The sequence below is a fragment of the Hetaerina americana genome, unplaced genomic scaffold (assembly GCF_022747635.1).
Source record: "Hetaerina americana unplaced genomic scaffold, ioHetAmer1.1.p SCAF_4, whole genome shotgun sequence".
Taxonomy (NCBI): domain Eukaryota; kingdom Metazoa; phylum Arthropoda; class Insecta; order Odonata; family Calopterygidae; genus Hetaerina; species Hetaerina americana.
The window spans coordinates 83,135,642-83,160,329 of NW_027286985.1; the positions used below are offsets into that span (position 1 = coordinate 83,135,642).

Sequence of the window (24,688 nt, forward strand, 5' to 3'; positions counted from 1 at the left end):
GGACTATTGGCTGGTCCAAGATTTGATTCCCATGCTAGCCTCTCTGGGCACAATCAGCTCTACCCAAGCTGCATGATTTTTTGGTTGCCAGTTCTTCCTGGGAAATCATAGCCAGTACAGGGAAAGTATATGGCTGCGTAGATTTTCGCGGCGGTGGCTTGAAGAATTCTGCATGTCCGGGTTTTCACCGCGTTGTTGTTTGAAGCCGACAACAGTTAACTGTTGTCGGCTTCAAACAACAACACGGTGAAAACCCGGACATGCAGAATTCTTCAGTACAGGGAAAGTTATTGTCCCCCCTACCCTGATGTGTGATTTTAACTTGTTATTGGGTTTTGTATTGGGTGGGCTCTAGCTTCAACTACCAAACCTTTGGGTTGACTGTGCTTTATGCCTTCTTTGCTAAGACTATCCTTCATTTCACTACAGAGGTGCATCTGTTACCTCTTGTAATGATACTCCCAGTCTAGCAGAACTCTTCTACTTGACTAATACTTGATTCCCCTAGCATTACAAGAGGTTCTTTCCTGCTTCTAGAAACTATCATGGCTTTGGTTTTCTTCACATTCATTATCATTTTTGATATCTCTGTCATGGTATAATTTTCCATGTATTCTTTCCAACATTCACACACTACTTTGTTATCTACTAACAACCTTCCCTCTTTGCCATTAGTCACCATGGACCTTGTTCTTGGTTGATATGGTAGAGCTTTTATTTTCTGATTGGCTGAATCTTGTTTTCCTGCTTGGATATGGTCTAATATTTTCTTCACCTCTCCTTTTCTTCTCTACATTTGTCTGTTATCATATTTCTTACTACCATTTATTCCTCCAATCCTTTATGTTCTTAGCTTATTCCTCTTCTCAATTAGATTAGGAAATCCCTCTGTCATCCGAGATATCCTAGCTTCTAGTTTCTTCCTACCCAGAACTTTATCCAGCTCTTATATCATCTCTTGTTTCATTTCATTCCACTTAACACTTTCTTCCCATTTTCAGCTATTTCAATTGACTTCTTTTTTACTTTTCTATTTGTTTTTTCCTACTTGAATTTTTCTAGTGGCTATTTATTCTTAACTGCTCTTTTAAGTTTCTTAAGCTTTAAGTTGTACTTTGCCATAGCTAATTTATGGTCACTGTCCACATCCACACCGGATTAACTATGGTTGGATTTTATTTGTCTCCTGAACCACTGTCTTATGATGATGTATTCCATCAGTCAATCAACTTTTAATTTTTCCTGGTGTTTCCCATTGTACCGTCTTCTCAAAAGTACCTCAAACGTATTTGTGATGACTATGTTATGTTGATCACAGAATTCCAGCTGCTGTTCCCCTCTATCATTGATGTTTCCTAAACCAAATTTTCCCATGGTTTCCATATTGTGAGATCCAAAAGCAGTATTAAAATCTCCCATTAATGATATTATCTTTGTCCTTTGTCATCCTTATGAACTCATATATATCCTCATACATTCCATCTCATCATTTTTTAATATTGATGCTGGGAAGAAATAAATAAAGAAAGAGTGACATAAAAACTTGGCAATGGTATATGTATACATATGTAGCATATGTTTTGTTTCACACCATTAAAGCTATTTTGTGGGCCATGGTTTCCTTCTGACTCGAGAGAGAATGTAAATGTGCAAATGTCATTTTGAACTGAATTTGACAGGTGCTGTAAAATGTTCATATTGAAAATTTCTATTTTTATTGAAACATCATTTCTAACTTTAAAAGTTAAGATGTGTTTTGTGTGTATTTACTAAAGAGGATAGGAATTAATTTCAATTTCATGTTTTATATTCACAGCATTCTCTTTATCATAGGAAGTAATTAATGACGGGTTCAGGTGTCACATGGTGGAAATCCTTCATGATAAACGAAGGCACTCTACTTTTCCATGTAGAATATTTTTTATCACGACCTAGGTTTCTTTACAGCATAACATCTTCATGACCTGAACGGAACCTAGGACATAATAAAAAATTCAATGTGGAAAAGCAAAGTGTTTTCTTTCATCATGGGAAGTAATTGTTATTGAATGAAAATTGTCAGAGACAAAGCAGCAAAATTCAGCGTGGAAGATAATTAATTGCCTCTTAAATGTTTAGACATATTAATTAGGGAACAGACAATTCAATAGCCACTACAAGGTATAATAAAGTATTATAATTGAAATAAGTCATTTCAAAATATAGTTCACTTTTTTTGAATCTGCTGATGTTGTATGGGATAAATTTTGGTGCCTTTTCCATAACTGAAGGTACTTGTGCCCTAATTTTTAATAAACATGCACTTTCTTATGCAGCAGTTGATCAGCAAAGATTCTCTCTTGTTGATGATGGTTTGGGAAAGGCTTCTGCAAGTACTCACCTATTATCATACACCCTAAAGAGATTTGAAGTGGTCCAAGGTGTGGGTTTGTCTGGAAGAGATAAATAATGCGGGCAAAGGAGAAAACATTGGCGACTGCGAATACACCCTCTGCGATGAGAGTGGGGTCATTGTTGGGCCACTGGCTCCTAGGCATCTCCCTGCAAAGATTGAGGAGACATAAGGTGGCAGTTAATTCTGTGTGGAGCAAGCATTCATCCATCTGCTATGCACCTGTTTCTATTCTGCCAGTGACAAAATGTATTTGTGTGTTATCACTTTGGCATGTACACTTCTTGCCAGAGGTTATTCAACCAGAAAAAAATCCTCATTTAGGGTGACCTTTGGAGAGAATGGGGAAATGAAGTTGCCCTGCCACTTTGATTGGTGGATTTCAAAAACTGTTGGCTAATTATCAGGGGAGCACTATTCTTACCTAGCAAACTGACTATATGGCTGAATACTCTGGATTTTATGGTAGCATATCCATCTCCAGCTGAACAAAGCATATGCATTTTTATCTGCCATTCTGCTATGTCATCATTCATAGCCAGTAATTCACTGCTAGGCATTTTCATTATGTTACTTCGGGGAAGGCTGGCTTCATTGTATCCATAAATTTTGATACTCCAAAGTTCATGGGCATGTAAAATTTGTTGGCAGAGACTAAGGTCTTTTCCATTATACTAGGACTATTAATGAGAAATATTGACCTATATTTCTGTTGCAACTATATGTAAGCTCGACTCCAGTCAAAATTTGTCTTGGGCTCACATGCATGGTCTTGTTTGCTTGGCTTCATATCTTTCATTTTAATTAGCATTCCAGAGGGTACCATGCGTTGAACTATAATCGTCTCCCTGAAAATGACTTTTTTAGGGTAAATCCTTTTAATTTTCTGAAGTTAGTATTTCAAATCCATCCTATCTCTTGCAAATTATTTTCATACTGAACATGCTCACTCATGCAGCATACACTTCCACTCATTTTTACCATCTTTCATATGCGGACCAATGCAATAATGGTGATAAATAATGCCAGCTGACATCATTTTTGCAGAAAATGATGTCTAAATTCGGAACCAACAGAGCCCATTTCCTAAACGTAATGAAATGCTCCAAAGAATATGGTCTTATGGCAGAGGGAAAGGCAATCACATATTTAATACTAGCTAAGTTTCTATGCATGATTAGGTGCATTATAGCATCAGGATATCATGTAATTAAACTCCTTTGCACAATAGTACCTGGTGTGAATCTATTACTGCGTGAGGCCTAACTTTTTTGAATGTATTTCATGAGCTCACAGCCCACTTTTGAACACATTTGCTCAAACTCCATTGGATTTGGCAAGTTCTTCTTGAATTCGCGTTTGGAAAACACTAAAGGAATGTACTGAAAGTCATCCCAGGCCATATCAAGTGCTTGGGATTGTATTTCAAAGCAACAGGCTGGATACTGGACCATGATCATACATGGGTCAACGTTGTTACCAAATATCTGTGAAGTGTGTTCCTCATGCTCCCCACAGCCCAAATATATCCCCATGCATTTTTTGCCTGTTTCCCAACATGAAGAAATACTTCTGGAAAGTGTTTTTAATCGTTAGAAGTAGGCATAGGCTAGCAACTCGTTTCAACTTGAAAAAACTTCCGCTGATGTTCTACTGGGTCAAATTAATGAAACTGGTCCCTAATTTATGTTGCTTATTAAGCTTATAATGGCACGTACACCAATAGATTTTTATACAATAATTTATTCTAGTGATTACTCTTTGTTGAACATTATTATTGATTATTGTTTGAATGATTCTTTTTTCCAAAAAAATCCTTTCTCAAGTCTTGTTTTCCCTACCCTCTGCCTCAACCTATTCATTTTAATGTTAGTAGTTCATTTGATGGTGAGAGTTTTTAGCTTGATTCATTTAATATGATGTTATGAATGAAAGCTCTCACATCCTCTCAGGTTACTTTGCTCTCATTAGCCTTGTGTTGGTTTTTCTCTCTTGTATTACGAGGGTAATCCCAAAAGTACCCAACCAAACAAAGAAAACAAAAATTTGGGAAAAGTATTTATTTTTCAACATATCTCCTTTCAACTCTATACACTTTTCCCAGCAATGATCAATAAGTTGGATATCCTTTTTATAATAAGAACTGTCTTGTTCCTCAAAATAACCATTAACTGCCGACATTACTTCTTCAATGTTGGAAAATCTTTGACCACTGAGCCATTTTTTCAAGATTGTGAACAAATTATAATCCGAGGGGGCAAAATCTGGCAAAAAGGGGGCATGAGGTAGCAATTTAAACTTTAATTCATGAATTTTGGCCATTGTAATAACGGATTTGTGAGATGGTGCATTGTCTTGATGAAACAGCACTTTCCTCTTAGCCAAATACGGCTGCTTTTGCTTGATTTAATCGCTCAAACATTGAAATAAGTTTGCATAATACTCACTGTTGATAGTTTTCCTTTTTCAAGATTGCCAATGAAAATCATCCCATGCACATCCCAAAAAACCGATGCCCAACACTCAATTGAAACATCTTTACTACACTGGTTTTGCTCGAGTTTGAGCAAACCCATCTTGCACACAGCTTTCTCATGTCTAAATTTTCAGTTGATAAGCGATGTGTCACACTTTTTGAAATGCCTACTATGTCTGGAAGCGCGTACTTTCAGTCAATGATCATGCAGGATCACATTGTGGATTTTCTTCACCATATCTGGAGTCGTCACCTCATTTAGTCGACCAATGCGATGCTGTTCTTTACAGCTCGTACGGCCTTGTTTAAACTGCTGCCCAATATTTTACTGATGTACACGAGCAGGATCAGACTCAATCAGAGTAGAATCCAGTTCAGCTTTTATATTGGTTGGGCTGAGTCATTTCAAATAGAGGTATTGTATCACAAAACGATGACCAATTTTCTCCATTTTCACAAATTTACTGAAAAGGTTCACTATTGATGGCTGCCAAACAAATACTAAACAACGTGACGCCTTTAAACTTGAAGCATATGCTTAATAGATTGTGTACTTTCTAATACAGCGATATTTTTAAACAACTACCGCCATTTCTATATCAGGCAGGGTACTTATGGGACCCCCTTCGTATGTTGTCCTTATGATATCAGCATCAGCTAAAAGGTTTATGAGAGATTTTAGATTACTTGCCTGACTGATGATATTTTCTTTCGTGTTAAAAAGCTATTTTAATTTATCAGCGGTAGACCAAAATGATAAATGGGCAGAGAGAAATACCAGACTATTATGGGAAATTATGCCCTTGCTGGCCAAATAAAAAACTCCAGATGTTGATTCAATGATATTCTAGCTTAAGTAGTAGTAGTAGTTATTAGAGGAGGCGACCAACAGCTAAGGTCATTTGTGCCATTAGGGATGAATGCAAATTGAGGGAGGATGGAGAGAAACCAGGTGGGTCTCTTAATGAAAGGCACCAAGAAGTTCACAGTTTAATGTGCCATCTGACTGATGGCATACTCACCTAAAGTGCTCTTCACAAAAAAACCTTAAGTAGGGATCGGGATACCACTGAAAAAAATCTGCTGCCTCCAGGATTCAAACCTGGGTCCTTTGGGTGGGAAGCCACTTATAGCCACCATCCTGATCCCATTATAGCTCAAACCAATCTACAAAACAACTCTCTGAAAATGCAACACCTGATTTCCTGATGAAAGTATACACTAAGTAGAGGGATTGTACTCATTATGCACCAACTTAAAGACACTTGTAAACTTAAGGAACAGAGAGGATAAAATGGGAGCAGCAAAGGGTCAAGTCAAATCCAGGTTAGCATGGAACCAAAGGATATTCAAAACAATATTGACTTGCCATAGCATAGTGACTCAGAGGAGTGATTCTACTCATAATTTCTTTGCTTTTGCCTGGTCATCATTATCAGTGCTTGCATCATCATGACCAGATTTATGGCTTTGAACCTATTTATTGACTACTTGAGTTACAGTAAATATTATAGAAAAGTTATGCTCTCCATATTTAAGGTTACTCCTGTCATGTGTTCCTTGTATGAATCTCAGGGTAACACATCATCAGTAGACAGTTAAAGTTAAATAGATAAGTTGGAAATTGTTCACAGGTCATGAGCATTTTGTGATCAATCAATATGGAGGATTTAAGAGGATCATCTATGATCTCTCTCTCTCTCTAGTGACTAAGCTTTAATTTTGATATCTGCTGCTCCACAGTACCTCCTGCCTCCTCACTCACCTTGGTCCATACTTGGAAGTATTAATCTGGGTGAAGGCCACTGCTCGGAGAGAGAAGGTACAGAGGTACAGGGAGAGCATGATGAAGTCAAGCCAGTTCCACCACTGGCGGACATAGGCTTTCAGGCCCTCCTCCCACAGCTGCTTGCACTCGGACCACACCTTCAATAGAGGATTAACATATTTATGATTATGGGGGAACCAGCAAAAATGACTTTGACTTAGAAAGATTAGTCAGAAACTATGCTTGAAAGGAAATAACTTTCTGCAGCAATCGGTGTTTCTGCAGCAATTGGTATTTTCTAAACATGCATTGCTTTACTTGAAGGGATTGATGGTGAAACATGGGTATCTAATTATTTTACTACCTGCCTTAATGTGTTGTCGTTATCGCAAACCTCAATTTAGATATCCCAAGAAACTGCGAGAGATGCTGCAGCAGCAACTTTTAACACAATCATCCAATAATATGTATTTCAATTCAACAATTTCAGAGTGTAAAAATAATTTGCCTTGACAGGGATTCGAACCCGGATCCCTCTGAAATTTTTGGGGCTTTAAAGGAACAAGATATTGTGATGAATGCCTGCGGCATTGTATGCATGGAATTTCATCATAATCTCTTGTTCCTTTTGATGAGCTCCCAAAATTTCAGAGTTTAATAGGGCGCCTTAATAGCTTAACTGGCTAAAGCAATCAGCCAGACATCAAGAGATCCTGGTTCGAACCCCGGTCAAGGCAAATGATTTTTACCCTCTGAAATTGTTGCATCATTTTAAAGTTAGCTTGCATTTTTTGTACATCTCTTAATCCACATGAATTGTTTTCATTTAACACCACAGGTGATAGAATATTTTTTAAACTTGAGATTATTCAAGTTTACTTATATCTATTAAAATATGAAAAAAAATCATGATTGCAGATGAAGGATAATTAATGTGCAAGGAAATGAACATCACTAATTAGAAGGCTAAGGATGGTTTAATATAGGGTTTCCCAAACTTCTTCAAGCCACCCCCCCCTTAGATCCATAAACCTTAATGGCCCCTAATTGGTAGCTTTAAAATAATAATCAAAATCAGAAAACAAAATAACCAAATGAGGAATATTGAAATTATTAAATTAAAAACAATTGCTTTAATGTTTATTTAAAATCTAATAGATGCATAGTTTTCATATCACATTTATGCAAAAGACTTCTACAATATACAATAAAAGGAACTTAGGTGAGAATATACTTTTTACATAAAAATGAATTCCCAAAACAAATAATTTTGAGAAAGTTTGTTTTAGAAAACTGTCATATTTTTACTTAAATCAAGCATTATTTTGCATAAATATTGTCAATTTATAAAAATACAATAACCAATCATGTTGTGTTAAAATTAGTTGAACAATTAAGTGACTATTATATACCACGTTCCGCCAAATATGAAGTCAGCTCGGTCTAGAAGTCATTTAAGGAGATTCCATTGCCTAATTCAATAACATAGATTCATCAAATAAAATTTTCATGGAATAGATGGGCTTGATGAACTAACACCAGTTGTCCAACTTCCGGTTTAATGTCGCTTTGTAGAAGTCTTAAATCACCACGTTCACAAGCCTGAAGTCTGTTTTTCTACTAGTAAATAAGGTGAATCACTGCACTAAAACCACGTTCCACCATGTATGAAGTCGGAAATGCAAGGGGGAGTTTTTAACCATCATCTATAATGCAGGATAATGATCGGAAACCTTCTGCGACCAAAACTCTTGATAATTCATCTTAAACTTTGGCTTCAATTCAACGTCATTTTGTAGTCCAATTAATTCTTCCTCTTATACTTCATCTTCCTCAATATCTACAAATGGATTTATCACCCAGTCTGTAATTTCCAACAAAAGAAATCCTCTAATCGCCGAGTTATATTTATGCAAGACGGCTAAATGGTTACAAAAGAATCTCAAAACATCATCCCCGACACTAGCTTGCTCTTCTAGCTAGTAATCAAGCAGCAGAAAAAAGCAGGGAAGGAAATTTATAAAGCTTGCGGCGCGGCAACCTATACTGGGCTTAAATTAAAGCAACTTGAAAATAAACACAGGCACCACAGATTTTGCCTTTATAAGGCTAGTATCATTTCCCTGTAATTATAAATTCATTTTATTGAACTTTGCAAATAGTTCAGACAAAAAAGCAAATCTTAATCTCTTTAAGGTTGTCACTGAGAAAAGCATTTTTCTCCTCAAAAAACTGCACGATAGTGTCCGAAAGATTATAGAAGGGCCTTATACAATTTCCTTTTGATAGCCAACAAACTTCCGTGTGTAGTTACAAACGTTTGAAATCTTTGTCATTCTCATCGAACAACTCTCAAAAGAGTTGACATGACATTATGAGCATGGACTTTGATTTTGTTAACCTCTGTAATTACAATGTTAAAGGCCTTGGGAAGGCAATAACTCAGTATTTTAGCCACTAGATGTTGTGGGTGAATGACACAATGAATAGCAAAAAGATTTGGTAAATATTTTCTCAAGTATGCAATGTTATCACAGTGACTTGACTCGTCCAACTGTAATGCAAATTCTGTTGTTCGTAAACGCTGCACTATATATCTTCCACATTTTCAGCCATTTCATCTATTTGTCATTGAACTGAAGTGTTGCATAAGAAAATAATTTTTATTGTATCATATGGTGGCTTATGCAAAACAGTACTCAGGACTTCACTTACTGCTGGTAAGATGAGTTCTTCACCAAATGTATGTGGCTTTCTAGATTTGGCAAATAATAGTGAAATATTGTATGATGCACGCAAACCATCATTAATATGTATTGAAGCATTACATAGCATACTTGAAAGTATAGGAAGAATTTAGAATCTGTTATGAAGTGACTGAAAAAATGTTTAAGTCTTTTCTGTCTTATCAGGATGTGTCTTCATAAAATTGTCAATTAGTCTGGAAGATTTCATTGCCTCATTTGAAAACACCCTTTTGCATTGTAAGCACACCGGCATGTGCGTGTTTATAGGTCAGTCTATAAATCCCCACTTAAGGTAATCCACATTATACGAGGGGGGATCCAAAAATAACAGGAATGTTGTTTTAGATTCTTTAGTTCTCAATATATTTACATTAAATTTTGTTCACCTTCAAAGTATTCCCCATTGATCTCAATGCATTTCTCCAAACGATGCTTTCATTGTTTGAAACATTTCTGAAATTCATTTATCGGGATGCCCTTTAGGCCTTCTAGCGATTTTTGTTTTACCTCCTCCACAGTGTCAAAACGCTTTCCTTTCATGTCCCTTTTGAGTCTGGGGAACAAAAAGAAGTCACAGGTAGCTAAATTCGGTGAATAGGGGGGATGGACAATCGATTCCATGCCATTTTTTGTCAAAAACTGCATCACGGAGAGGGCAGTATGAGCCGTTGTCATGATGGAAGAACCAGTCGTCTGTGTGCCAAAGATCTGCTCTAGAACCCTCTGAATTCAACTCCATGGCACTCCAGACATCTCACAGAGTTGATCAATGGTTCTGCGACGGTCTTCACGAATGAGGGCACTGATTTTGTCGATGTTTTCGTCAGTTCTTGATGTTGAAGGGCGGCCTGACCGGGGTTGGTCTTCAATTGACATTTCACCATTTTTAAAACGTGTAAACCACTCGTAGACTCTGGTGTTGCTTAGAGCAGCTTCTTTATTAGCAGTCTTGAGCATTACAATAGTTTCCGCAGTCGATTACCCCAACAGGAAACAAAATTTCACTGCAGCACGTTTCTCTTGATAATCCGCCTAAATGAAAAAAGTTGTTTCACTGAAACAGCTCTCACGGACAGACCGATCCAGTCACAGCGACGGCGCTGCGCATACTGACCCAGAGGGCGTAAGCCTGACTTACGACCGGCCGAAGAAAGGCTTCCCCTATCCTCACCCCATCCATCCCCACCGCAGCCCAATTTCCGTTACTTTTAGGTCCCCCCTCGTACTGACCTTATCCTGCCAATCTGTTTCAACGATAAAGGTTTAATGTTAAATTTTGTTAAAATAAAGTTAAATATATATAATCTAAAAAGAATATACGTATATTTTTTACGTATGTGACGTGGATTCAACCTTTAAGTGGTTTCTTTTTAAAATTAAATTACTAATAACCACATGAAATACATTGAAGCCAAATGTTTATATGCTTGCGGCATAATTTCAAACATATATAATCAAGGCTGAATATATGTATTTGTTTTGCATGCTGGTATAAAACAGGATTTATATATGCATTATTTTGCTCTTGAATGGTAGTAGTTTTTGAGGTAAACTAAAATATTAATGCATTCTATCTATTATACATGAATATTGTGCATCGGAAAGCCCCCAAATGCAGGGCAGTGAAATGGATGGAGTAGAAATTGGCCCGTCTCCATTTAATTACCTCACCATATGTTTGTATTGCTCCCTTTGCCTTTTCATGACATGAAATATTGAACTTCGGTATGCTTTAGTTGTACCATCTCTTTGATTTTGTATGGACCTTCCAAACTACCATCGTATGCACCCTTGACTAAATACTTGCGTAGAAAAGAGCATTAGTCAATTATCTATAAGAAACACTCGATAAAATGATCTCTTACTATATGATAGTTGCAGTAGCACACGTTGGAGTGAATCAAAAAGCCTAAACTAATTTAATAGAATTAAATATAGCAAAACAATCGTATATCAGCCTTCAAAGTGGAAAATGTGCAAAACAAACTGGAAAAAAAGTAGATAAGCATATTTTGTTTGAAAAACCAATTATAGTGTGATCGCAGCAGATCGTCATCAAATCAATTTGTCTGAATGAAAATGATAACAAATACTATGAGTGAAATCACTCTCTTGTAGAGGCGAGATTTGGTAAATGAGCATAATGTCCAATTTCAAAGTTGGGTAGAGACACTGACCATTCCGAACACCCAGAAGAGGATAAGCCACTCAATGAGAGAAGGGGAAGGTCCTCGGATATTCTGGCGGTAGACTTCGGTTCCCTCTGTTCTCGTTGAAGCCAGCACCAGAAGCACCAGGAAGCACCCGAATGATGCACTGTGTCATAGTATGGGGAAAAGATCAAGGGGGATTATCAATGCACTTTAAACAGAGCCACAGAGTTTAGAGACAGTAAATTTCGTGTATAAGTTGTAAATTAATGGATAGGCATATACATACTTATTCTAAGCTCATATTGGTGATATTTTGTCAAACTGTTGGACTTATTTACGGTTCTGGTGCAATACTTAACTCTACTAGTGCTTAACTACTTTACGGTACTACTTAATTGTAACTTAGGAGAATAAGTTACTGTGATAGCATAACAATTTTCGAATAATTTAAAGTATCTAAAATGCTCATTATTATTACCTTTTTGATGAAATAATAAGATTTAAAACTATTCCGCTTGTATTTTAAATAGCTTATTCAAATGGCAAGTTGAGAGACCAAATAATTCTTTTTGAAAATAACCCAAGTTATTACTTACTCCTTTTCAATTACTTGCATTGTTTACGGATCAATATATTTACACACACACACACACACACACACACACACACACACACACACACACACACACACACACACACACACACACACACACACACACACACACACACACACACACACACACACACACACACACACACACACACACACACACACACACACACACACACACACACACACACACACACACATATATATATATATATATATATATATATATATATATATATGTATATATATATATATATATTCGTTCGGGGGTTCAGGTATATATATATATATATATATATATATATATATATATATATGTGTGTGTGTGTATATATGTGTACACATTTATATATGTATATATATCTTGTGTATATACCTTTTATTTGTGTATCTATTCCTTTGCTGCATATGTATACCCATGTGAATACGCATGTATGCAAGTATATAACCAGACCAAATAATTTTTTTTGAAAATAGCCAAAGTTTTATATACATATAAATATATATATACATATATTATTGAATTATATATATTTATATTTATATATGTATGTATATGTATATATGTACGATTTTAAAGTCTTAATCTGGCATAATTTTGACCAACGGCATTTGGTTGTGCCGTATGTAATTCGCTGGAAGCCTTCATTGCGCACCTACCTGTGGTAGATGAACTTCATGAAGGGGGATCGGATGAGCCTTCCTAGGGAAGTCCTGGGGAAGAGGAGGTAGGTGAGTGCGATGAAGGGCATGGCGGCGATTATGGCGAGGCACAGCAGCACTTTGACGGCACCATTGCGGCGCCGCCATATTGGGAAGCCCTCGTACCAGATGGACGTCAGCAGCTGCTGGCAGTGGGGGTGTGCCACGAACTGTTTGTTGTAGGACATAGCCATACCGTCACGTAGAGTCGTACATGTGCGTAGGTTGGAGGGTGGCATTAGTTGGAAGAAAAGCAAACCAAGAAATAAATTCTCTTTATCTTTGAGGAGGTCTGAGAACAGTTGCTTTAGGCTCGTTTAATTATGGTGAAAAATGAAGAAATACCGTCTGTAAAATGATATTAACAGCAGCGCGCGGAAGTGTTAGTTATACCCATATTTTATATTGCTGTGACAAATGATAGTTTTCCCTGAATTAAAAATATGCTCATCTCCATAAGTGTCCCCTTTTTACTATTTTTTCTAAAAGCAGGGCATAATCGTATATGATAATTAAATAATTCTAAAATTTTAATGTGCAACTAGTTACGTAAGAGTATTACTTCGCTTACGCAATTGTAACAATCACCTTTAGTTTTGATAAAATTTTATCAGCGTAATACTGTGAAGATTAAATATATTAAAGTTACAGAGAAGTACTAAGCATATTGATACATTTTAGGTAATATTTTAGCATAGCTACAAAAATACATGTTTAAATGCTTTTCTATTATTTTTTCAGTTTAATAAAATACATATTTTAAATAGATTTGGCTGTGATATTTCTGAATCGCATGAATTCAAAAAATTTTCTGCAACCTTATGGGCATTCGGTCTATTTGAAAGATTACAGGAAGAGGTTTTCTAATTGGACATATTGAAATTGTTGGTCTGAATGTTATATTAAATTTGTGATATGGATAAAAATATATTTTGGAGAACGTCCTGCTGAAAATTTAACTCTTAGACTGTAATTACATTCAAGCAATAACTACTTCTTACCGTGAATTATTATGGGGTTCAGTTATATAATTTGATATCCTGAAGGGTATGCAACATATATTGCATATATGCAGTGAGGTGTTTCTAACCACAAGGCGCTAGACCAATTTCGGGGGAATCCAGATTATCGAAATTCGCCTTTATGGGATGCTCGGAACCTAATTGTAAAGAACACATTATCGCTATAGGTAATTATTATAGGTAAATAAGGTAGATTTTGAGGGGACACGAGCTACCTAAAGGTGGCAGATAATTTCCTGGGTTCTCCTAGCAAAACACAACCCAAAATGTTTTACTCTACAACACACCTCTCTTCAACTGTATATGCATACGTCCTTCTTTCTGTCATTCCGCCTAACATCCCTATTGTATTCCTTCCTCTTCCTCATTTGCTTAGCATTCTCCCTTCTATCACAGTCTTCAACATCCCCCTATCAATTAATATGCTTTTCATCCATTTTTCCTTTCTCCTTATGATTTCTCCCAACAATCTCCTCTCCTCCACAACCATACCTAGGACTTTGACATTTGTTTTCCTTTCTGTCCATTTCACCTTCTCCATCCTTCTCCACACTCGCATTTCAAAATCGTTCAACCTTCGCCTATTATCCTGCTTCAATCATCATGTTTGCGCGCCGTACATAACCACGGTCCATATCAAAGTTTTAACGAGCCTTTCCTTAACATCCTTATTCAACGTTCCTGTCGTCGGTACCTTCCGAACCCTGAAGTCTTTTTTTCCTACCTCAATTCTTCTTCATATGTCCTTACTACGTTAACCATTTTGTTCCAAAACACTTGCGAGATAGGTAAACTATTCCACTTGCTTTAGTTTTTGTTCACCTATTTCAACGTTAATCTCAGATGTTATCATTTTGAAAAACCGCCTCATCTTTTATTTAGTTACGTTTATGATTATCCCAAATCTATTACGTTGAATTGACAATGCACTCAGAAATGTTTGCAACCCATTATTGGCTGACTGAAAAATTAAGCTTGATTATATATATATATATATATATATATATATATATATATATATATATATATATATATATGTATATTCTCTGTTGTATCCATCATTTATATTGAAAAAAAGAATCTTTCCTTAACGTTGAGGAAGGATATTAAGAAAAGACTCGTAAAAACATTGATATGGAGCGTAGCTATGCACGGCGCGGTAACATAGTCGTTGAAGCAGGAGGATAGACGTAGATTGGAGGCTTTTGAAATGTGGTTATGGAGAAGAATGGAGAAAGTGAAATGGACCGAGCATAAAACAAATGAGGAAGTACTAGATATAGTTGGCAAAGAGAGGGGTTTGTTGGGAGAAATCCTATGGAGGCAGGAAAAATGGAAGAGGGGCGTTTTGATCAGTAGTGGGTTGTTGAAGGCTGTAATAGAGGGGAGAATGTTAGGCAAACGAAGAAAGAGAAGGAACAGGATAGGGATGTTGGACGGGATGAAGGGAGGAAGGATATACTCGGAGATGAAGAGGGACCTAATGTAGACTAGGTTGCTGGATTGTGTTTTGTTAGGAGTCACCAAATATTTATTTGGTATTTGGATTCATCCGAAAACCTAGCTTAAACGGTAGATTACCTAATAATAATAAATCTGGCAACGATATCTTAAATTATTAATGAAGATGCAGAATTGACATTTTATATTTTTTTAAAAGCAAACTACTGGTTAGATCTCGACCATAATCGACTTATGTTATTAATAAGACTATGGGCATGGTTGGCGTATGCTTCCAAATTTGTAGAAGCATTTTTTTAATGTGTAGGTATTGAATTCGTCTTATATTTTTGTAATACGACGCCAAGCAGCAAATCAAAGCGGGAATGGTGCTCCAGTTAATAATGAGGAAAGTTCGTATTTCCCGTTGGCCAATGTGCTTTAAGGGTCTAGCACGAAATAAAACTAAGGAGGACTGGAGATCAGATGCAGCGATCAGTGAAGTACGCAGAGCGAAGAGGATTGATTTACTTAGAATTATTAATTGAATTCCAAACACTCCGGAAAGAAATCCGGAAAAAGAAGAAATTCTTTAAATGGTAATTGAAATTGGGAATATAAGAGGTCAACCTGTTAGTTTCATAGTGGTGCCAGTGGCACCCGCAGCGAAGAGAGACGATCCACAAAAAGTACGAAAACAGATTCCAAATCATTCGGGAGAAATATCGGGAAAGAAACTGTATTTTCGTTGGAAATGAGAATCTAGAAAATGAGGGATCACTCTGTTATTACTAATCAAATTTTGTCTTTTAAAGTAGAGAAATCACAGAAGCTAAGGAACTACGTGTGTTCTAGTTACATGGGAATTTCCTGAGGAGGGTTGTTCTTCTCTCCCTCCTGCCATCCCTCCCCCTCCCCTTTGGACGACGCCCTTTTTCTCACCCACCTGTTTCTGCTCGTACTTGAGTGCCAGCTTGAGCCTGGAGAGGGTGAGCCTCTCCCCCGGGGCCAGGGGGTTGCTGTGGCCGCTCAGCACCCCTCCCGTCGCCCACCCCCGCCCTTTCTGCCTGCGGCCTCCGCTCCTCCTGCCCCTCAGGCCGCCCCCGCCTCCCCCGCCGCCACCACTGCCCTCGCCCTTGCACCCATCCGCGCTCCCGGGGCCGCACTCGTCCGCCGTCATTGGGCCACATTCGTCCTCCTCGCCGTAGCTGTTGCTCTGGCGGTTCAGGACGGCAATCACCTGGTTTTTTAGGAGTGGATTGACGACGAAGGGCCGCATCGCAACCGAGGGCGGGAGATAGGAGATGCAGGACGGGTGTTATTGGAAAGTGGGAAATAAACAGGATGTCATTAAGAGACACGCTTAAAACCTTTCTAGGTAATCCCTTGGATATATGTGAAACACATATTTTATATCCTGTAAGATTACCTTTATGTCCATAAAGAGTACCTTACGCATTATCCTCAATTTTAGAAGTTTGATAACATTTCCGAAATGTTTTAACTATTTTCGAAATAATACACCACGTTTGGCACTATTTAAGCAATTGGTAAACTTCGTTATTCGATCTAAATCTCTTGAGTTACCCCTACATCTACAGGTTATCTTGCAAGCCATCAATAAGTGCTAGGAATACCTCGGATATGCTCTATTAATATCTCCCATTTCTTAAATGATTTACAGATACCATACAGTTTTGCTTTAGGTTAGGCAACATATATGTAAATGAGTAGCGATTTACCGTGAAAAATTTCATTTATACTGGGGAGTGAATTGGGGTCTCCCTTTCAAAAGTACTCTTTAAGTAATCTATATATCGACTGTCCGACCAGTCTATCTTTGTTGAACGCAATATTTTGGTACCTAATTAACTAGTGCTAACAGACCAGTCCTATGATTAATTTAAGGAGTCCTTAGAAAATATAGGACACTGGATAAGGACTGGGTATAATACCATAAAAACTTAATATGCACTCTGAATTTATGAGGTGCTCATTGTTTTTATTTAATCATAAGTTGACTTTTATTTATTAGGTATTATATATATAAGGTGGGTCGCGGTAGTCCAGGGGGTAGAGCTTTGGACTGCTAACTGGAGGGTCCCGGGTTCGATTCCCGGGCAAGTCACTCTGGGCACCTGCAGCTTCACCCAAGATAAAGTGATTTTTCGGGTACCAGGTCTTCCTAGGAAACCATAACCAGCACAGGGAAAGGAACTGGCCCCCCAACCCTGATGTGTGAATTTCACACGCCGTCGGGCTTAGTACTGGGTGAACTCTACCGCCACCTAACAAACCGACCTACGGGTTGATAAATGTGTACATGGTTTTTTATTTATATAAGATCGCATGTAATGAACTTCGATTCGAAAACATATCAAAAGACTTCTTTGCTTAAGAAGAATGAGATTTCAGGCACTTGCTGCCGGCGTGCTAAGATATTTTGAAATTTGTGATATTTAATTTAATGATCGAATGGTCACCCTACCTCAAAATAAATTTTTTAAATACGAAATCCAACAGTACGAATCTAAGAATTTACTTAATACTTCATTTTCAATTTATACATGTACGTTTAGAATTTGATCGCTTGCGTGTGGGTATAATCTGGAAAACTTTAATTAGACTTTCGTTTGGCTTATTCACTGGGCTGGTATGAAGCCCGTATTTTATGACTATCGGATTTATATAATGGTATGTACAGTCCCCGGTGCACATATTTTAACGATTATAACGCAGTATAATGGTTCAAGTTTTAATCCCGCGTTTTTATATCTTTTATCCGAGAAATAATAGGTTCCACTGCCAATTTTTAGTCTGCCTGCAAGGAATTTATTTGAATGTAATTTACTGAAGTTATACGGTTTCAGTGATATGCAAAGTATTAAGTTTTATTCTCATTAGTTAATTCTTATATCATCGTTGATACAGGAGTGACGTTATGTAAGCTAGTGAATTTCTCTTATTCAAGTACAATCTTCAAGTAGGATTCATTTAACGAGACATTGATTATATGTTTTATCTTTTTAATGACATGAGCCATATTTCTTCAACTTATCATTCACGCAATAATTATACGCGTCATTTAAAAAAAACAAACTTTTTCAGCAAGTTTTCACCTTCCAATATTTGCATATACATCAATAATTTTCCACGAATTATGATGCGAAGTGTAGCATTTTATTGCATGGCTGAATGACTCTATTAATTGTAGACTCTTCTGCACGCTAATAGTGCTTGCTATGATACTAGATACGTAACCAGGGCTTGCTATGACTCTTTAGCCTCGTCATCATCTCGTTCCATTAGATCGAACAACACCCAATAAGGTCTGAGCCCTCTACCGAATCCAGTTTAAGAGGATTCAAGACTCTTGGCACTTAAAATCATTTTTAATGCGCGTCATTATAGCCGAAAAGTTATTTAAATTATTTTCAAATTTTAAATCTTACAATTACTACAGCAAAAGAGCGAGAGGGTTGATAAGGGTGTTTACGACCCTCTTCTATTTAAGGAGTTCAAATAAAACACCTAGCGATATATGTGGGAGATTTATGTGTTCTTGTAAATTTCAGGACCGTTATTTTGGGGCAAACGTGCAGGGTTAACGAAATATGCGGAAAGTTGCTTCGGTGGCCTTGTGGTAAACATTGCCGGTTGACAAGCGGACGTTGGTCCTAAATTAGGTTTACAATGTTTTGTAGTGAAGTCATTCATAGTGTGGTCTTGAGAGGATTCTTGGAGGTCTCTTACCTCCTCGGTGGATCTGCACTGTTCAAGCAGGTCACATGAGTACCTCTTGCACTGGTCACTTAGCTCCAGGTACGTGTCCTTAAACTCGTTCTCAACGAGGGCTAGGCGTTCCAGTTCCCACGACAGCTGTTTTGGGAAGGGAAAAAGGGAATGAGGTTAAGATGCGAAAAGAGTTGAAAATAAATTTTATGATTCGGATCGAAATATTTTAATAGGATCATTTCTTAAAGATTGATTCCATTAAAAACCATCCAATCAGAATTTGTTGAATGTCCGGAAAATATCAGTGTTCATATTTTTACGAGTGACATTTCTAGCCGTCTAGTACAGGACTTGATCTTAATATTTTCAGAGTTTTGAACGTATTACAGTAATTATTTCAGGTAAAAAATTCTTTGGATGAAAAAAATCTAGCCATAACAACTAAATTGTGACAAAAGTTCATGTGCTTACACTAAGGTGTTATCTTAAAAATTTCCATTGATATTTAAAAAGTTATTCTGGCCCAAAAAACATTATAGCGTTTATTTATTGTATTTTTTCGGATCAAAGTTGTCGACCAGATTTTTGCATGAGTTTATTACGACTGTAGTTAAATTATGAACAGGAGAAAATCCTTAAGGGTACCCAAAGGTGTGACCTTTTCCTTGCACGATTTCTTCAAATATTATATTTTTATGTTCGTTAAAAGTGTTTAAGGCATGTTGACGGAACCCTTTCCGGAGGTCTGCTGGACGATACACATTAAATATGAACTGAAACCACGTGAACTTTGAAACACCTTTTAGTAATTTTTTAACCTTACTGGAGTCCCTTGAAAAATAATTATAACTAATTTGTTTATCAAATTTGGTCAAATAATAAGCGTGCATATGCGTTTACATATTTATGTGTATTTCAGGCATTAAAACGAGTAAGTTCAGGTTCCGGTATATCATTTGTCTTAGAAAGTATTAATATGAGGGTTAAATTAATAATCATATTTGATTTATCAATTTTAAGGATGATAAATTTTAGAGTTTTTCCTAATTTTTCTTTCAAATATGGACACTTCTTAGCTCTCTCCGTATGGTTAAAGGTTTAGTTTTAGACATATTCCTGCCTCAGAAGCTTGGTTTTGACGATACAGTAATCGTAATTAAAGTAAGAAGTAAATGTTTGCGATTTCTAACCTTCGATGTTAATATGGATATAATGGAATGGTTATCCATGGAGAAGACTCATCAATATCTTATCGGCATCAAAGCTTGAATAAATGGATGACGATCATAAATTAATTTAGAGTAATTTTCTTTTATTTAATTATAAGAATCAAATTCCAAAAGAGCGATAAGAGTTTATTTCCAAGTGATGTACTAAGAAACAGAAACGATGGCGTAAAATGAATGAAGATATTCCGAAGTTAATATTAAATCACATAAATTACAAGTTGAAAGAATTAAGCTGTTATTACTCGAAAGAAGGTTGGCGTCATCAGCTGAAAATGCGATCTACCGAAATGGGAATGGCTTTTCATGAAATCATTTCCATCGAGGTATTTCTCTGAAAGGAATATTTTTTCCGCAATTATAATCATCGCCTTGAAATGATGACGGTTCCAATTAGAGCAAGGGCGTGAGTGAGTGTGTGTGAGTGGAGAGTGTGGTAGATGAAACATTCGCGGGAGTGTGTTTTACCTTGAAAGCGGCGAGGATGGGGTCCTTGCTGGTCAACGAGATCCAGGCGGGTGAGGCAAGGGCGCGGTAGGTGTGTATGCGGCGAAGGGAGTAGCGCAGGGAGTCCTTGAGAACGCCCTCGGTGCAGCGCCTGCATCCACACGACAGCGGGTGTGGCTTCTCAATGTAGGCGCCTGTGGGAGGAGAGAAAAATGACATCATTAGGTGCCGTCAAACATGATGGTCACTGGATTCATGTCCAAGAGTAGTGAGAGGGGCAACTGTTGATAAAGTTGAGCACCACTGAATCTCACATCCATTTCTGGCGTACGTCTACAGCGGGGGCGCAGTTTTATTAGTGAATATTTAGGCACTCTCAGCTCTAAAATTGCTAATATTCTTATTGAGGGTAATTGAAAAGTCGTATTTTATTACTTCACCAACCATTCTTTTCACCATAAAAGCAGCCTCAACCATTTAGATCCCCCTATCATGCTCAGGAGTGTGTTATCTCCTCAGCGGAGATAGAAAGGTGGTGTATCGTGGCAGGACCAGACGTAATTTTTGTATTAGAATTAAAGAACGACTACTTGCCTTTACTCAGAAGCAACCCTCTTCCCACTTCTACTTCAAATTGAACTGAAAATTTTACATATCGAGCATATTGATACAACCATAATGCTTGACAGCATAATCGTCGTTTATCGTTGACAGCCATGTGCGCGGTGCCCGCACGTATCCAATAAAACAACGTGGATGTGCGAGAGAATTAGGTATCCGCGTAGCTTACGATTTGACATTTCTCTTGAGAATTAAGTTCCTCAGCTTATTTTCTCTGATTGTTTATTTGTTCTTATTCTGACGCCGTCAGGCGCCGTCCCTGGCACCGCCGTCTCATGGCGCCGTCCCTGGCACCATGCAGTTTCGCCCAGCGCCATGTTGTTTCAAGCATCTTGTGAGAAAAAAATTCGAGCGTTCGTAAACTCTGTTCAAGCGAAGCAAACCGTCTCAGGCGTAACTTTCACGACACCAGTCCAATGGACCCTTCTCCCACGACCGATGGCTGAAACACGTGAACTCACCCCCTTCTCCCAAAAAGACCGGTCAACCGGCTGGTTTTGTTGGCAGTCGGATGAGCGAAAGTGTTACTTGAAGGTACTACTAAAGATGACATAAGGTCGCAGGAGATCCTTTGACTCAAAAAAATATGGAGAGATATTTAAGTGTCACAGGTGAACTAGAAAATTCCCTCCGTTTCCGACAGTAGAAGAAAAGGGACAAGTTAGTTATAGATGAGGAGGAGCGAAAGTTGATGGGTAAAATTGAAGAAGACTTAAAAATGAATGGACGAGGTACTGTGCAGGGTGGCAAGATGTCGAAGAAAGCAAAGGGAAGGAAAGGATGCTGGACAGACGGAGAAGAGAGCGTAATATAGCAGAAATGAAGCATACGAGAGGGTAAAACTTAGCAGGAGTTTTAGGAGAAGATACGACGGGGGCATATAATGATTTTTCCTTTTCGTATTCAATAAGTTAACAATATTTTTCATCGTTCATTTAATCCGTGAATTAATTTCTGATCCTCTCTGCTACAATAAAATACACGTGAAATAATTCTGTTAGGTAATTATGGAGACCAATCTATACTGTAATAGAAGGAGAAAAAACTAGAATAATCGACTTATAAACACTCGTGTTAACTTTAAACATGAAGGAGGAAGTTTTGAGATAAGAAGTGTTGCCCTATTTGAGCAGCTTAAACCACCAAGTTAAAAAAAGGCAAGTACTCTCCCGACAAGGTTACAGTTTTAAAAGCTTGCTATTTCCTCTTACAGATAGGAACAATTTAAAAACATGTTTGAACAAAATCAGAGTAAGTCCTTTAAGCTTTTCATATATCTACCTTGTATTTATCATTTCCCTTTTTAAGCATGATTCATAAAATGCTTCCATTTCAATGGCCATGCAATAAGTTTATTGTTTCCCAATAAACCCCTCTTACAACCCCTACAAACTCTAGTGACTATGTTCAGTGTGAGTGTACAGATTCAGTTATATTATCGCAAATATTGGAGCCAATATTTTGTACGAGGATAGAACGCATTTCGAAATTATGAACGGAAATGATAGCTGAACGTTTGATGAAATATAATTATGCTTATAAGTCGTTTTTTTTGGGTTAATTTTCGTCTGACGCTGAGAAAAAGAATTTATGAGGAAATTGGACATATCATTTGAATTTAATGGGTTGGGACGGAGAAAAAAGTATGCAAAGAGCTGGAAATAAATGGCGCCTAGATCTTAGGTGTAAAAACTTTACAATTGTTGTTTTACCTCTGATATATATATATTTTTGGAGCACTTTCAAATACATTAAATTGCGTTAAGCAGATAACATTTCCTCGGTTCCGCCCGTAAGTTCGACGCGTATTTATTAAAGAATCAAAAAATAAGCAGAAAAGTATTTGCGTAGCTATGGAAAACGTTCCATTACCAGCCTGTTTCAGTATAATTTTTTCATAATCCTTTTTCAAAAATAGATTAATAAACATATTATTATTAATATAGTATTAAAGAGACCTGCTTTGGTAAATCTTACGATACATTAGCTGCATTAACTAGAATTTGTTTTGTACATTTGCAGGATAATATCCCCTGTGAGTAGCTATCGCCGGAGACCAAGGCTAAGAGGGTTTGTCCTTTCTTGTAATGGACTAAAGAAGAAGTATGCAAAGGTGAATTATGGGAAAAAAGAGAAATGTTTTGAAAGGAAGGGAAAGTGAAATCCAGCGTTCGGAATTCGGAGTTCTATCTTATAAGGAAGTCTTGAAATAGGAGTCACGTTCCTTGCAGTGAATGGCGTGTTTTGGTTTCCGATTCCGCTCAGAGAAAGTAGACAAATTGCGTGAGTCGTTTTCCCGGTGAAATTTAGCAGTCTATCCGAGTAGCACCCGGAATAAATTTTGCATTTAAGTCTTCATGTCGTTATTCAGAAATGTGATGCATTTGGACTTATTTAGTCGAGAGGTGACATTGGCCGCTCGTGTTCCTCTTCATTGCTAGTGGCAACCACATTGTTTTGAGATCCATCTCCATGACCGTTCGTTACTTTATTTCGAGACATCGTTTTATCTTTATTCATGAATAAATACGAATGCATGTCTAATTTCATTTTGAGTTTTTTGTGCCGTAAAATTGTTTTTCTGTGCAAAGTCTCTCTTCAATGCGTACTCAAATTGCCCCTTAGTTATTTTATTAGTAAAATGTGCTAACTTGGTATGGGAATGGTTATCTGTGCCCTTATTTGATTATTCACTGTCGTTGCATGGTGAAAAAAATATCCGTATAGGTTGGGTGAGTGATTTTATGTAACAGTGGCAATGTGATGTGATTTCATCGTTGGGAAGTTCTCCTGTGGTATTTTAGAGTATGCTTGTGTTTCTGTGAGAGTTATGTGCATTTATTTTCTATTCTAAGTGATATTTGCAATCCTGGAAAAAGTGCTTTCTCAAAGCTTCGGTGGAATAACTTGAGTGAATGAGTGAAATATTCGTCTTAAAATCCACCCCCGGCGCCAACCTATCGTGGTTGGCTTCGTCTCGTGATAGAACGGGATATCATCGGCAATATATTCTGCAAAGCATGACTACAGGGTAATGCTTTAATGCATTCCTGTGCTATTATCCACTATTGCATCCACCATTTTTTGCCATTCCTCTGGTTTTTTTCTGAATTATTCGATTAATTATTGTCAAATGCCGCTAGCTTAACAGTATGTGGAAAAAAATCGTGGATATATGTATATATATATATAGGAAAATAATTTAAAAATAGTTCCTATTAAAAGTGATCTTATGGTCTAGTGTATATGTTTTCTTGTTTAGGTTAATTTACAATTCAATGATCCTGGTATATACAGCCTCAAGGAATAAATTATTACAAGGGTATCATCTGAGTAAGAGTTTACCTGT

The 24,688-nt window shown here is 37.2% G+C and overlaps 1 protein-coding gene across 1 annotated transcript in view; it reads right to left on the reverse strand.

Annotated features, from left to right (window-relative positions):
- The window catches only part of LOC139692491 (transient-receptor-potential-like protein), a 133,438-nt gene that overhangs the window by 18,675 nt on the left and 90,075 nt on the right, over window positions 1-24,688 (reverse strand). Inside the window, exons 4-11 of the mRNA XM_071590709.1 lie at window positions 20,740-20,912; window positions 19,064-19,189; window positions 16,477-16,550; window positions 16,257-16,329; window positions 12,807-13,018; window positions 11,561-11,699; window positions 6,634-6,794; window positions 2,381-2,541 (exon numbers count right to left, since the gene is read on the reverse strand). Of these exons, the coding sequence (XP_071446810.1) occupies window positions 2,381-2,541; window positions 6,634-6,794; window positions 11,561-11,699; window positions 12,807-13,018; window positions 16,257-16,329; window positions 16,477-16,550; window positions 19,064-19,189; window positions 20,740-20,912 (1,119 nt within the window). The remainder of the gene's footprint in view (window positions 1-2,380; window positions 2,542-6,633; window positions 6,795-11,560; window positions 11,700-12,806; window positions 13,019-16,256; window positions 16,330-16,476; window positions 16,551-19,063; window positions 19,190-20,739; window positions 20,913-24,688) is intronic.